Genomic DNA, 15,987 nt, shown 5'->3' on the forward strand with positions numbered 1-15,987 from the left:
ATTTTGGCCTACCACTTTTATTCCAAAGTGCACTGCATTTTCCCATTGTAGAATGATTAATTGCTGCAAACGGTGCATTTTTCAGAGCTTTTTTAGCATCTGTTGTTGCCACTAAGCTAAGAGTATGTGAGGCGCATCTTTCATGTTTTGAGAGGTTGTGTTCCAAGACTTGATCATCTGCCCCAATAGCTGGACTTTCGAGGACATCTTCATCTTCGTCTGTTTCTGAATCAGCATCATCATCTAGGTCACATATGTTAGAAGACTCATATTTGAGAGCATTTACTCCAAACTCACGGAATGCTTTAACGAAATTTGACCCGTTGTCAGTGACTGTACTAACAACTTTACTGATGGGGATGTTAAAATCAGTCATGATATGCTCCATTTTCTCAGCAATTTTATCGTGAGTATGTTCACCCTTGAAACGCTGACAACAAAGTGCACCACTCTTTCGTTCAAAATTTGTTTCATCAATCTGAAAGAACAAATCTTCATTATAGTTTCATATGTGGTCACAGGGGTCTATCTCCAAAACCCTAGTCGTGGGTTTTGTTTTTACCTGCACCTTCAGAAGGAAGGCACCCTTAGGATTGACTCTATGATCTTCACATATATATCATTATGGTCTTTACGTTATAAGGATGCCAGGGATATCATTCTTTCTTGATTTTATCTTGAAATACGTCCCATCAAAGAGTGGATGAAGTGAAGACACGGCACTCTGATCGTCATCTTCAGGACATGCGTCGATAGAATCTGTTGCTGATTGTTCCTTTGAACTAGATGTTGAACCTCACTCTGTCACTGCCATTGCCAACTGAAACCTCCTTGTCCTTGCTACACATAGCTCTGCCTGGCTAACCAGTTCAGAACTTGTTCAAAACTCGTAAGAATTTAAAAATCCCAGAAAGCATAACATAACAACAATGGAAATCTTTTTACTATAAACTATTGTGAGTAGCTATGTTAAAATACTTTCAAAACATATGGATTAGGATAATTTAGATGGGAATTACGCATTATTGCGTACATCACAAACAAGGAACTGCACAGATTTTGATTGTTCTAGAGCAGTTTAAACAGTCTTTGAACGTCTCAGTTACGCACGTCAGTGTTAGTGAAATTCAACTCTACAGACTATGCATAACATGATCATAGCTATTATTGAATTTACTCAAGTATGTGAAAAAAAATCATATAGAACTAAATAAATAATAATTTTATAAATATTTAATGCAAAGTACTTAAGTACTTTGTACTTAAGTACAATAAAAAAGTACTTAAGTACTGTACTTAAGTACTCATTTCTAAAAGTACTTGAAGTACATTTTTAAAGTACACAAATGTACTTAAGTACGTACTTAAGTACTTTTGTACTTAAGTACTGCCCAGGTCTGCTTGAGTCACAGTAACGTGACCAACGGTACTCCCACGTCAATCTGTATGACCTGCAGCCAATCTCTCAATCCAAATTCAATCCAGTCGTCAACTTCAGGAATATCAATCTTCCAAGAACGGTTCCACTATCAATTTCAAGGTCCAGCCATAGTCGTCGTCATCAATATCAATACTTATATCCTTAGTCACAATCTTTCACAATTAAGTTCATTCCGAGTCCAAAACTAAATAAATTAACAAATAAATAACAAACATTCACAACCTAACCCTAAAACTCACATCCACACTAAAAGCAAAAGTACTTACTGTCAAAATCAAGACAAAGATAATCCAAATAATGAAAAATAATCCAGGCAGCCGAAAACACATTCACCTTCTGCTGCAGCAAGAACCAAAAAAAGGACTCACTCGAAACACTCGCTATCCTACTAAACTACAAAAACAAATGAAAAAAAAAACAAACAACTAACTTAATTAGACTCACAGTTGTTTCTATCACAGTCTACCACTCCACCAACTACTGCTTTCTCTCTCACTCACCTTCTCTCTCCCTCTCTCACTCTTTCTCACACTCGAGCTCGCTCTCTCTCACTCGCTCTTGCTAACCGAAGAATGTGTCAAAAAACAGAAAATTCAATCTTCCACAAGGTGTAATGTAAGTTATAATTTGTGAAAGACATTTTTGTCAGGAGAGGTCAGAGCGTACATCCTAACTATGTGAACTCTCAAGAGAGGCTGAGAGTTTCCAGCCCTGCGATTGGCTTATCAACAGCCAATCAGGAGTGTCGATGGGCTTAGCAATCATCAAATGAACGGTTGATGTGAATCTATTATAGTACTAAAACGGCGAAATACATTTGACGCCTCAATCCCTAGTGGATGTCGTATTTGCGAGAATGTCCCTTGCATTCGTGTGGAGTTTTTACCTAGAATTACCCTGAATTAAAACAGTTAGCGCAGCATTGTGAATTTGGAACAGAATTCAACTGACGTTTGAAAGAACAATTATTGGTTGGAATAGGCCAAAAAGTTTATTTCAAGGTGCTGTTAGATGATCCTTTTGATTTGAAGACAGTATCTTCTGGAGATTTGCTGACAAAGGTTACAAATTTGGAGGCAGCTTATGTAACGGAATGTAAGTCTAATTCTACTCTGAATGATTCTGCTGAGATAACCACAAAGTCAAGGAATAAATTAAAAAAAATTTTAGTTCTAGTGCTAAGAATAAACCCGAGTCAACCAGGTAAAATGCCTAACAAGTGTTTCCACTGTGAACGTAGTAATCATTGGGCAGATAAATGCAAATATAAGGATGCTACCTGTTATAGTTGTGGCAAAACAGGTCATGTTAGCTCACTGTGCCTTAGTAAAGCGGCTGTACCTAGTGAAGTTGAAAGTATCTCACACTCTTATGATTCGTGTATGCTTTTGAAACTAATTTGAACTCCGTTGAATCTCTCAATAGTGAGGATAAGCCCCATCGGTAAGTGATGAAGTTAGATGGTGTTACCATTGAGTTTGAGTTGGGTACCGAAAGTGGAGCTTCTACTGTTTCCAAGAGGGATGTAGTCATGTTACATATTTATTTAATTATATGGAGAAGTAATGTGTGATGTAGCAGTTAATGGCAAAATTGCCAAGGGTCAAATATTTTTTGTAATTGATAATGATGTGAACCTAGCTGGTAGAGCTTTAAAAGGAAGAAGCTGAAGTATCAGTGGGTGCAGGTTGATGCTGCACAGTGTAATAGTTCAGTGTCTCAATGTGTGGAATTATTTGATAATTATCAGGTAAAGGAGAATTTGCATATATTGGATTATGAGTGTAATTTACAATTAAAAGAAAATGTAGTACCCAAATATTTCAAAGCCCATTCTCTACCATATCATTATAAGTGTAAAATTTAAAAGTCATCGAAAGAACTAGAAAAAAGTAAAATCATAGGTAAAGTAGAGCATGTTGGAGACTGGGCAAGTCCAATTATACCAGTAGTTAAACCATCTGGTGATGTAAGAGTATATATAGATTTCAAATATGTAAATACCCAAACCAATGTAAATACATTTCCATTACCTAAACTAGAGGATATTTTTGGCAAATTTGGGTCCTTGTCAATATATATCTAAGTTAGATATAAAAAATGCTTATCTACAGTTTTCAGTGAGTAAAGATTTGCAGAAATATTTGGTTATGAACACTCACCTTGTTTTATATATAAATTTCACAGATTGCCATTTGGGTTATCGTCTGCATCTGGTAAATTCCAGAGGTTAATTACTGAGTTACTATGTTGAAGGGGTGCAAGTATATTTAGATGACATAATTGTTGTAGGTGATACCCAGGAGGACCATCACAGAACGTTAAATAAAGTTATGTCTATATTGCAGAAAAGAAATGTTAAGTTAAACAAGAGTAAATGCCAAATTAATGCAAGAGAAGTTCCTTATTTAGGATAATATGTATTGAGTGGTGGAGGCCAGACCCCAAGAAAATTCAATCCATTCTAAAGCTCCTACTCCAAATTTTGTATTGTCTCTTAAACCATTTTTATGATTATGTACTTACTACAATATAAAGGAAGACCATAATCTATTCTCATGCCTTTTTATATCATGCCTGATCAGGCATTGTGACTTTAAATGAATTCTTCCAACATGAAAATCAAAACTGCCCTCTATCACTGGCACATAATGGACAGATGCATCAGGGCACCAAGTCGCAGTTGCTGCCTCTACTAGAACGGCAGGTATCATATATCCATGACAAAGAGCCTACGGCTGATGTTATCATAATGGATGGTGCAGCTCTTGCAAATGCTCTGAGACCAACCAAGGGGTCTACATTTGAGTCTTATGCAAAAGATAAAGTCCTATCTAAGGTACAGGACCACATACAGAATTACAAACAAGCGCACATTCTATTTGATGTTTATAGGACAGATAGTATGAAAGCACAAACAAGACAAAAACGAGGCACAAGAGTTCACCGCAAAGTGATTAGCACTGCAAAAACTCCATGCAACTGGGCCAGCTTCCCCAGACACAATTGTTTCATCTCAAGCAGATGATACAACTTGCATTATTGTCACCAAAGGGGATGCTGCACTTTGTAGCAAAGCTGCACAGGACAGTGCTGACCTACAAGGCTGCACTCACAAAGAGGCAGATACTACAGTCCTTTTGCATGCTGCATATGCTGCAAAGCATCAAGATATCTCAAGTGCAATCATATGTAGTTCAGACATTGACATTGTCATCATAGCAGCCCCTAGCATGGAAAAAACTGGTTTGGACAAACTATGGATTAAATTCGGAAGAGGAAAAGATATGAGGTGGATACCTTTAGTTGAAATTGCAGCAGCCATAGGACCAAAAGCCTCAGCCCTTCCTTCCCTTTTTCCGTGCATTTCGTGGGTGTGACACAGTGTCTGCCTTTCATGAAAAGGGGAAGAAGTCTGTATGACAAACATGGACTGCATTTCAGCGTGCCACATCCACCTTCACCAAACTAAGTTCAACACCGCCAGCTGTAAAAGATGAAGACCTGCAAATCATTGAAGAGTTCTTGGTGCTAATGTACTGCAGAAATAGTTCATATAAAGTTATAAATGAGGCTAGACTTGATCTCTTTGTAAGGAAGCAAAGAGCTTATGATTGCATTCCCCTTACAAGGGCTACTCTTAGAAAGCATTGCAAGAGAGCTGCCTTTTAAGTACAGCACATTGGAGCCAATCTTTAGTATGTCATCCAGTTTTGCTCTATCCAAGACACTGGGGATGGCAATAGATTGATAGTGTCTGGTTTCCATATTGGACAGATTTGGCAGTGGTAGCAAACTCTTGCCAAGAATTGAATAAGTGTGGCTGCAAAAAGGAATGCTATGACAGGTGCAAGTGCTACAAGTCCAGACTTAGCTGCACAGCTCTCTACAGCTGCAGTTGCTACAACTGATTGCACACAAAACATGTTGGTATTTATCAAGAGATATATACATTTATATCTTTGGCGACTATTTTGGAAATAGGATGGCATATTGGAAAGATGGGTTCAGTTTATCTCTTAATGACAGTAAGAATGCCAAAATATAAATTCACAGTCGTTATATGGACAGTATGCAAAGTAACTTTTGTAGGCTTGTGGAATGGAAATATTTGAAATATAGAGCAAATTTGCTGCCATTTTGGAAAAGTGTCAACCATATTGGAAATAGCAATATATTCAGGTGGTCGGAGGTTGATTTTGATTTATGGGGTTAATGAGAGTTCTCATGCCAAATGTGTTGCTTGTATCACCATTTGCACTTTTTTCCAACTACCCCACTCCACTATAAATTAAAAAGAAAAAGTTATCTGGAGATTTACAGATTAATAGATGATGGCCAAAATCCCTTATATCTAATAGTACCTCTGTCAGCAATTGTATAAAGTGGCTTTTAGATTAATGGGATTCTTGGACCACTAACTTCCAAATAGCTTCTTCGTGTGATAAGTTTGTTACAATGCAGCTATTTTAGATGTGCTCTGGCATGGCTTTAATTTACATACCTCGAACCAATTCTAAGTGAATTCGAAGAATTAATTTGCTCTATCAAAGAAGTGAAGCAGCTCATTGTATCCTTCACAGTGGTTTAGACAACTTCACTTTTTTTGCAGTGTTGAGAAGAGTTGTGTACCCTGATCATGAGTCTTGAGGATAATTTAGATAGAAGCACTTTATTACTGCCAATTGAAATAGTCAACTTGGCCATGAATTTTCTACACTCCTGATCTACAACAAACAAAACAAAGTTATAAAACAGAAAAGCATTCAAAATGCTCAACAGCGATCCATAATTTTTTAATGAGAGCTTGCAAGGAACTTCTTTGTCGCATTTCTAATAATTCTGAAACCTTGAAAAAGGCAAGAAAAATCTTTCTTTAGGCCTATGCCTTAACCACACATGGCCACCGTTTTCAGAACTTATATTAATTGAAATTGAAAACCAGTGGCTTTTACTATTAATCACTGACTGGGCCAGAATTTATGAAAGGCAAATTCCAACTTTTTGCTCATCATTTGGACCAAAGTTATAATGTCAAAAATGCTGCAGAAGAGCCCAGGCTGACTGACCTTGTTGAGTTTGCCTTGAAGATATATAACCAAACAGTAAGTGATGCCGTGGTTGAGCCAGTTTTTATCAAGAGTAACATCTCTTAATCTAAGAAACTAAATGGGACTAGAACTATTGTCTGCAATTTTGTGAATAAAAATTGAAGAAAATGGGAACTGCTGTTTATTACTTGAGCTATTATTGTCTAATATATACAATAATGAGTCAATGAAAGTTTAATCAGATAGTTTTCAACTATAAAAATTGAGAAGGACTGCACACTTCACAATGATACTTACAGTTCATTCACCAAATTCTGGCAAATTACTCAAGTATCGTAAATTGTACATTATATTTGTAACATTTGGTTTATAACTCACTTTATTTTCAAATTTCCCACATAATCGTTTCATAACGAACATTCGTTTCTTATATAATGGTACAACATGTGGAACATCTAGTTTTCTCACTTTATTTTAAAATTTTTCCAATAATTTTCATAACAAACAAGTTTCATATATGTGGAACATTTAGAATGCTCAATTTATTTCTATTTTATTTCATTTTGATCACCTAAGTGCTCCATAATAAACATTTGTTCCGCATATAAAAGAACTTCAATGGTCGTAATAGGAAGATTATGAAAGCTACACATTCTAAGTCTCGCAGACTATGGTAATCTATTCATGACAAGTTTATGGATGGCACCTTAAGGATATATATGTGAATACACATGTAAATGTATTATTTCTCTTTGGGCATGCTGATTTCTTTTTCTATGAAGCATGAAATGGTGACACTGCTTAACCCCTAGGAATTTGGTCTTGAAAAGAATGCTGACTTCAGAATTATTGTAAGTTATTCTTTGTTCTACCTCTCGAAGGTACTTTTGTTTCCAGTTAATAGTTTAATCCCTTCTGTAATCCTTGACCACACAGTACAAAATAGGGCTATGTTACCTGATTAAGTATATCATTGGGCAAGAGTAAACAGCTCTTAGGGAGAGGACAACTGGGCTGGAAGGACGGTAGTGGAATGGGACTAGTAACCTCATTTCCTTTGTGAATCCATTTGTCTAAGAGAATTATGCATTTAGTAGCCAACCCATTTCTGATTAGGAAATGGCAGGCATATTAAGTGAAACTGTATAGATCATGATTCCCCTTTAAAATAGAAACTTACCTATAAAATGCTCCTCTGAATTTTGACGATGTGATGTTGTAGAGTAATGGGTTAATTGCCGAGTTGACATATACCAGTACTCGGAATGCATATAATAAATTGTAATACGCTTCCTGCAGGGACAAAAGGAGAGTCACTCACTATAGTTAATTGAATTGACAATATTCGGGTTGCGGTACTGTTTAATGTTAGTATAAGTTATAAAACTTAATTCCAAAGAGTTCAGACACCAGAAAAACAACACCAACAACAACAAAAAGAAAGAATTATGGTAAACAGTGTATTTAACGAGATGTATGAAACGAGCATTTGTGGAATGAAAGGCTGGCTTCAATGTCATCTGCTGAGGTAAGTAAGTTGATAACAATGTGCACAGGTTGAGGTTGTCAGTTATGAAACATAACTGACTTACCTCAGCTTAAACTGAAGCTGAGGTTGGTCAGTTGAGACTTGAGTTCAAGAGGTTAAGGTGGATGTGTTATGAACTGTAGGCATTAGTTAAAGCTGCATGTGTCATTTCATGATGGTAAATTAGGTGACAAATTCTAAGGTAAGGATGGTAAATTAATTGGAGTCCTAAGCTTAGCCTGGGGTCATTAAATTATAATTGGCATAAGATAATGTGATGCTGGAAAGTTATCAGTATCCTTAAAACAAGATGAGGTAAGGAAGTTATCAAATATACCTTTATAAGGCGTGGTTGTCAAGTTATCAGGCATATCTCCAAGATATGGTTATGTAAACAAATATTAATTACATCTTTATGATGAGTTGATGTAGGCTGGTTATCAATCACATCCATAGAATAGGTTAAGCTGGACAAGTTATTGATCATATCTTTAAGATAAGTGATGTATGCTAATATAATAGGTAAATTGTTTATTATATCTTTATGATAAAGTGAGGTAGGTATCTTATCAAAACATCTTAAGGAAAAAGAAAAGTGGACAAGGAGTCAATAACTACTAAAATGTAAGTTATCAACGACATCATTAAGAAAAGGTATTGTAGGGAAGTTATATAGTAGACAATAAATACTACCAATACATAAATAAGGTGAGACAATCAATGTTATCAATGCATCCTTTAAATAAGACGAGGAAAGTTAGTTATCAATAACATCTTTGGGATAAGGTGAGAGAGGCACGTTATCAATCACACCCTTGAAATTTGTTAGGACATAAATTAATGACCATATCTTTAGGATAAAGTGAGGTAGGCAAGTTGTGAATCACATCTTTCAGGAAAAGTGTGCAAGGTATCAATAACAACTAATCACATCCTTAAATTATCAACAATATCTTTAAGATGAGGTGATGTAAGCAATTTACTGATCTCATCTCTGAAACAGAACTAAGCAGACAATAGTCATCTATCACATCTTCAATGTAAGTTAGTTAATATCACAGGGTTGAATCTCGTTTGGCATTTTTATGTAAAGGATCACATGGCTTGGATGAGTTTGGTGGTTGAGGAATCATTTAATTAAACTGAAGTTGGTAAGTTATGACTCACATGGTTAGTTTATGGATGGCACCTTAAGGATAAAATGCTGCAGTTAAGGGGGTAAGTTAAGAATCACACTGACAATGGTATATTGCTAATTACATAGGGGGTTGAGGTTGGTAACTTATGAATTATAATACAGATTGTCTTATCCAACTTGGTTGACTTGATTAAAAATGATAGAGCAAAAGGAAATGAAAGATTATAAATTCGTTATGATGTTATTTGGATGTGGAATAAATCAAAACTACAGTATATTCATTCATATATGTAAGGACTGATGGTACTTATTTGTTCCAGACCTGAAAGAAATAGAAAAAGAGCATCTAATCATATAAGAAAGGAACAAAGCAACTTCTCGAGAGGGTAAATCAAAAGTAAGGTGGAGTCTTCTTAAATTCAAAGAAATAGTAGCCTAACCACTAAACATTGAAAAGAAAGAGCAAGGATACAAAATAGCAAAAAGTAACGAAAGTAAAATCCAGTCCAAAATAAATGAAGTGAAGGTAAAAGAAAATTGCAAATTTACAACCTTGAAGATATTTTCTTAGTCCAGTTCAAAATGTGTGCTAAGCAATGTCCATAAAATGATTAGATTAAAGATTTTGAACACCCGATATTGACTTATAATTACAAACTTAATTTTAATTTATTTAAACTGGACAGAAGATTTGAAAGGAAGGGTCCAAATAAATTTGTGGAAACTTTATCTTGCCGGCAACCTTAGCAATAATACCGACTTCCATTATAATGTGCTCTTAAGATTAAGTCGTTAAATAGAAACAAAAATCAAGGAAAGATAGAATTCAAGATTGCAGATGGACAACGGAGGCTAAGTGGGGCGGGGGTTGGAGGTGGGTGGGGGCCAGTAGATGGATGTAAAAGGGTGAACTACCGGCAGGACAAGTATATTGAAAGTTATTGAAAAAAAGGTGGAAATAGATGGGCGAAGTAACAGAGCCTCATAAGCTGCCATTGAAGATATGGAGCACCTGTAATCTTTTTGATCAAGAGCTACCATATACGAGTATACACAGAGGAGAAGCAGAACCTTTAAGCTTATTGAAGACCATAGAATGTGTTAGATATGAAAAGCAGAAATTCTACTCTCCAGAGTCCGGCAGAATACTCGACCAAACACAATGAAGATTAGAGATCCCCAGTAGATATTGCTTTCCAGCAGCTATACTCATGACACTTTTAAATGAATAGCTGATTTAATTTTCTAATTTTTTGAAGACATTAAAAGATAAAAATGTCTTATCGTCTTTAGAGTGGACTGAGCCAGTGAATTCTTTGAAGATGAAGGATAGATACTCCTGAATAAGATTCTAGATGCCCAAGAGATAGCAGAAGTTAATGCAACATTAGGGTGGTAGGCATCCTTTGCAATAGATTGAACCTGTGTGCACCTCTGTGAGGAAATAATACATCTCCCAAGAACGAGGAAATGTGTAAGAACAAGATAATTCATTTATAAATTTCATCAGGAATTAATTGGATTAGATAACATTTAGCATTCATGTTTTTGCAGAAAGGCGGGACTGAGTAAAAAAATACTTGCCAAATGAAATCTAAAGAGCATGGACTCTTCAGAAAAACATTTGCCTTAGACAAGCAAGCTGCTTTTGGAAGGAGATGAAATAAGGAAGTCTTAAAAGGTAAGAATATTTTGGGATATGGGACCAAAGAAATTTTTTTTTTCAAGAAACAAGTTTAGGATACTGAAATTTGTTCCACATAGAGCCTTGGTCTGCTAATTTTAAGTTATCTGTGGGAGATGCAGGCTTGGAATGACAGATACTCCCAGACCTGGAGTTTGAGTAAGATTTCAGACAAAGAATTCTTGGCTATTAGGGAAAACAAGGAAATGTTTGCTTTACAAGGTTTACACCAAAATGAAAAAAAAAAAAAATTGAAGGTAGCCAACATATTTGAACAACACTTACCTGCCCAAGAGACTGCTCTGTTTCAATGGTTGTCCAGATGATCCAGAGACAAAAAACTCTGTAGGGCAACAGGCAGACGAAGAAAACAACCACCACTGTTCCAAGCATCACCACAACCTCATTGCAATACCAAAAAATAAAAATCAGTATTTGCCAAATTACTTATGCAGATTCAATAGATAATAAAAGCATACACATGGGAAATACAGTGGCTTAGCATTATCAATAATTCTTGGCTAATGGGTTTGCCTGTCTGATACATTCAATCACAATTAAAAGATGTAAAGGGTCCTATCAGCCAACTTTGGGTAGAGACAATTTTACCAGCACGTGAAAATTCTTGGTGATTGTTTCTTCTTTCAGTTATGATAACAACAGCTACCTGTTAGAAATGCGCATCTTTTATTCTCTCTTTGTTTTTCTTGAGTTATTTCCTCGAATACAGTTATTGTGTACATATATTTTGTGCATATGATTTACTAAAGTCTTCTACCAATTCAGCGATGGTTGCATGAATTGTTAGTTATAGAGAACTAAGTGTGCTACCACACTGCGGTCATACATGTCAAGCGTGGCTTGGTACTAATTCCATAGCACAAACAAACCTAGTACAAATCATTTAGTATAGTGGCAGAATGGAATTTTCGGTGAAACCTTGTTTCAAGAGATAACAATTGCTTTTTTGGTTTTCTTGTTATCTAAACCCTACTTACCATAAAACAACTGGGCGCAGGAGCTGCACCCTTGGGGAAAATGTTATATTGCCCTAATTTAAAATGGCTGCCATTGAATATCAGGGATTATTAGTTTTCAGCCATATCTTAATTTCTGTTTAACATGGAAGCTTGAATTTTGACAAAATTCGTTTTTGGTTAAAGGGATGTAAAAAGTGTACTATCAGATGTTATACTGTTCTGTTTGCTTATATTCTGGGCTTTTCTCGCGAAAAAATCATTAGCCCCTTAGTTGTAGCGTCGAGATGTCTCGACCCACAATAAAAGTACCGAAGTCGCGAAGTTTGACATATTTCCACCACTGTAAAAAAAGTTTACACTGCAAATCATAAATTCATTTTCTTTCCTTGACATCATGTGGAAATCACAAGGTAATATCTCATGCCATCTGGTGGTGGAACAACTAAACGTGAATGTCAACAAAAACATGGATTCTCAGTTGGTCTACTGCCTATGCATCATATTCATTAATTATTCAACGTTTACACCTCTTTAGAATAATGTATTGCTGGTGTTGCGATGTAACTTGTGATATTTTTCCAGGTACTGCTTGTATATGTACATTCTATGTCAAAGTTGCATTTGTATTGGTAGACAACGTTAGTTTTCTTGAGAGGGTCCTGCGCCTACATTGGTATGACAACTATGTGATTTTCCAAGAGGATATCCTGCCACGTTCAGGAAGGTGCATCCCATAATCATGCTAAAAACACCCACAATATACGGATAACCCAAAAGGACATAATTCCTAATATTGGAATTATTGATAAGGCGGCAGACAACAGTCGCCTCTGCCTCCTGGAGGCCCTACACATTGGAAAGGAGAGACCCAGCCTCAACACCACACAAGAGATTTCCCTCCTCCCGACGATGGCTCGTAGGGTGCCATCCTCTAGCACCCCAGAGCCGATTGAACAGACAAATCAGGTGGTGCCCCTATCTACCAGCAATGACCTTCCCAATACTACCCTTTTAGTCTCCAGTGTCCACATGCGAAGATCAGTGTGATCATCCACCTCTGGGAGACTGCTTCACTCAGGGGCTTAATCCCCTGTTCAGCCAATGAAAACTCAGATCTCACAAGACAGAGCACCTGGGACACTATAGATACCATCGAATGACCCCATTCCAATCAGTTCAAGCCCACCCTTCTTTGAAAGTGAACCGAAGATACGGTTGGAAACGGAATTCCTCTACACCCTTAGACAACGAGAACAAATCCTGATTTTCAGCCTTCAATTTGTAAACTCTATGGCGACCACATGCCACTTTTAGTTATCATATGAATAAATTAATATTTTTAGAAGACATTTCCTTAACCAGAATATGAACATCGGCCAGCTATTAGCAAATATTAACCCTGATGAGAAGAAGATAATAAAAAGAATTGAAAAGACCATATATAAAATCAATTTCAATGATGTTGATATCCTCTTTAACAAAACATGTTTGAGAGAGGGTCTCCTACCTTCCTATATTATTATCATTATTTTGTGGAGGTTTCATTGCAACTTCCACAGCAGTTGTTGGAACCAAGGTCATGAGAGACCAAGAAAGACAAGGTCTACCAAATTGGGTGGAGTCGCCTCCCACCTGGTGTAACTATGTAGGCGATGATATATCTTAGAAGTACCTGCTCATCACAGCAATTCACCTGCTGACACAATAAGGAGGTAGACAAAAGCTCTGCTCACATGCCAGATTTGGGGGAAAGTCAGTAGACCAGTTATCAGCTTGGAATTCTTCCATTTTCTTGATATTCATATTGTTTCTGCTTTACAAATAATTCATCCACATATTGAACCAGTCTGTAGCTCATTTTTCAGATCTACATCTATTCAGGATGGGAACACAAGAGGACAATTTTTTTTTATCTCAGATTTTGACACTGTAACCTTCTATTTGGGGCCAAGTAACTATTACCCATTATAGAAATAAACACATATTCACTCTATAGTAAAGCTAACCATGGATCTTCTTGTTTATATACAAAGTGGCAAGCCATAGCACAAATGCAATCTTGCAGCCATGGGAAGGTTTCCATATCCTGCTGGTCATTATCAAATTTGTTGAAGCCTAGACTGTGTAAGTGATTGACTGCCTACCTGGTGGATGGGTGGTCTCATGATGTCATATTATGTTTACATTACGAATGGTTTTTGGATCCTTTTCTGTGATTTCCTCAGTTCTGGCATCAGCAACTTCATTTCACTCTATGAATATTAAAACTATTGAACTTATATACTAAATAATGCTCGCAAAAATTAGGTAGGGTTATAAAATATACTCTTGCCAACTTTCACCTATATCCAAAGCTTTGATAAAAAGGTGTCACCAAAAAACAGTTTCTATATAAGAAACTTACCAAGTAATTACATAGCTACAATTTCTAACTCGCACGGCAGCTGAAATTTGAAAATTGCAGTAACACTTCTTTTGTTTTTGTGTAGGAGACACTGCCTCGCCCACTTTCGGGAAGGATGGGTACAACACAGCTGAATAGCTCAATCGGTTTCTGTTGGTGAACGACTGAACATCAGCCATCGTAAGCAGCTATTCTTTGGAATTGTTCACCAGATAGTTCCTCTGTCTTCATCTGGTGGTGTACTTAGTTTTTTCTTTTGGTAGCCTTCAAGCTATTTTAAATAGCTTAGACTGGATTGTGACTTCTTGATTTTGACTTGTTAATTATCTTAGACTCTAGTAGTGCTAGTATTAGGTTTTGCAGCAAAGACTGCAAAACTAGAATGACTGAAACATTGCATGACTCATACAATTTGCACCAATTATAGGGGACAGACCTGTTCCATTAATTTGATGTGTCAAGAATGCAAGGAATGGGATCAAAGGAAATTGAAGATCCTTAAGGATAGGTCGTGGGTGACCTGAGACGTATTTCAAAAAACATGTTTTTTTCCCATAAATTACCTCCTGTGTCGAATCTGGGTGTGATCGACCTGCAGCCGGTCACTCATCTACAAGCCACGATCATTTGCAGAGCTGCCTACGTCTGCCTCAAGTGTTTCCCCTTTTTCTGACAATCGCTCTGGTCGAGGTCGACCTGCACACACCTTTAAGAGGTAGGTGATCGAAAAGCAAAGTTATTATGTAACCATTTCTCAATGAACAGTGTGCATAGTCATGTGTCTTTGTTGTTTTGGAAAGTCTAGATGGATAGTGTATCTACGTCGTGCGTGACCTTGGGAGTGGCTGAGATGCCATATATCGCCATATAGACCATTTTCCTTCAAGTACCAATTTCTGTTTTTTCTGCAAAAAGCAAAGTTTTTAGGTAAACCTCGCATATTGAACAGTATTCATGCTAGTAGTGTTTTGTAATATTGGAATATGTTGGAGGATGATGTATCTATTATATGAATACCTTGTTCACGGCTGACATGCTGTATATGGCCATATGGTCCAGTCCCCATCAGTTTTTTTTTTTTGCAAAAAGCAAATAGCTAATTAGTATAGTTTTGTTATATTGGAAAATGTTGTAGAGTGGTGTGTATATCACATGCGTGACTCTGGAAGTGGCTGAGATGCCATATATCGCCAATATGGTCCATTTTCCTTCAAGTGCCACTTTCTGTTTTTTTTTTTACAAAAAGCAAAGTTATTAGGTAAACCTCGCATATCGAATAGTGTTCATGCTAGTAGAGTTTTGTAATGCTGGAATATGTCGCAGGATGATGTATCTATCATATGAAGGGCTTTGTTCATGGCTAAAATGCCATAATAGGGCCATATGGTCCATTCCCCTTCGAGTGCCAATTTCAGTTTTTTTTTTTTTTTTTTTTTTTTGCAAAAAGCAAAGTTATTATGTCATTCAATTCATGTAGAACAGTGTGCATAATAGCTAATTAGTATAGTTTTGTATTACTGGAATATGTTCGAGGATGGTGCATGTACGTCATATGGTCCATTTTCCTTAGAGTGCCAATTTATCTTTTTTTTTTTTTGCAAAAAGCAAAGTTATTAGGTAAACGTTGCAGATTGAACAGGGTTCATGCTAGCAGAGTTTTGTTTTATTATTGGAATATGTGGGAGGATGGTGTGTTTTATTGTGTCCATGCCTGGGACATTGGCTGAGATGCCCTAAGTTGCCATATGGTCCAATTGCCGC

General features: G+C 36.6%; 1 protein-coding gene across 1 annotated transcript in view; it reads right to left on the minus strand.

The window, feature by feature from the left end:
- LOC135218517 (growth hormone secretagogue receptor type 1-like) overlaps positions 1–15,987 on the minus strand; it is a 486,215-nt gene that overhangs the window by 76,344 nt on the left and 393,884 nt on the right. Inside the window, 2 exon segments of the mRNA XM_064254882.1 lie at positions 7,635–7,785; positions 11,128–11,244. Coding sequence (XP_064110952.1) covers positions 7,635–7,785; positions 11,128–11,244 — 268 coding nt within the window.

This window comes from Macrobrachium nipponense, chromosome 9 (assembly GCF_015104395.2).
Source record: "Macrobrachium nipponense isolate FS-2020 chromosome 9, ASM1510439v2, whole genome shotgun sequence".
Taxonomy (NCBI): domain Eukaryota; kingdom Metazoa; phylum Arthropoda; class Malacostraca; order Decapoda; family Palaemonidae; genus Macrobrachium; species Macrobrachium nipponense.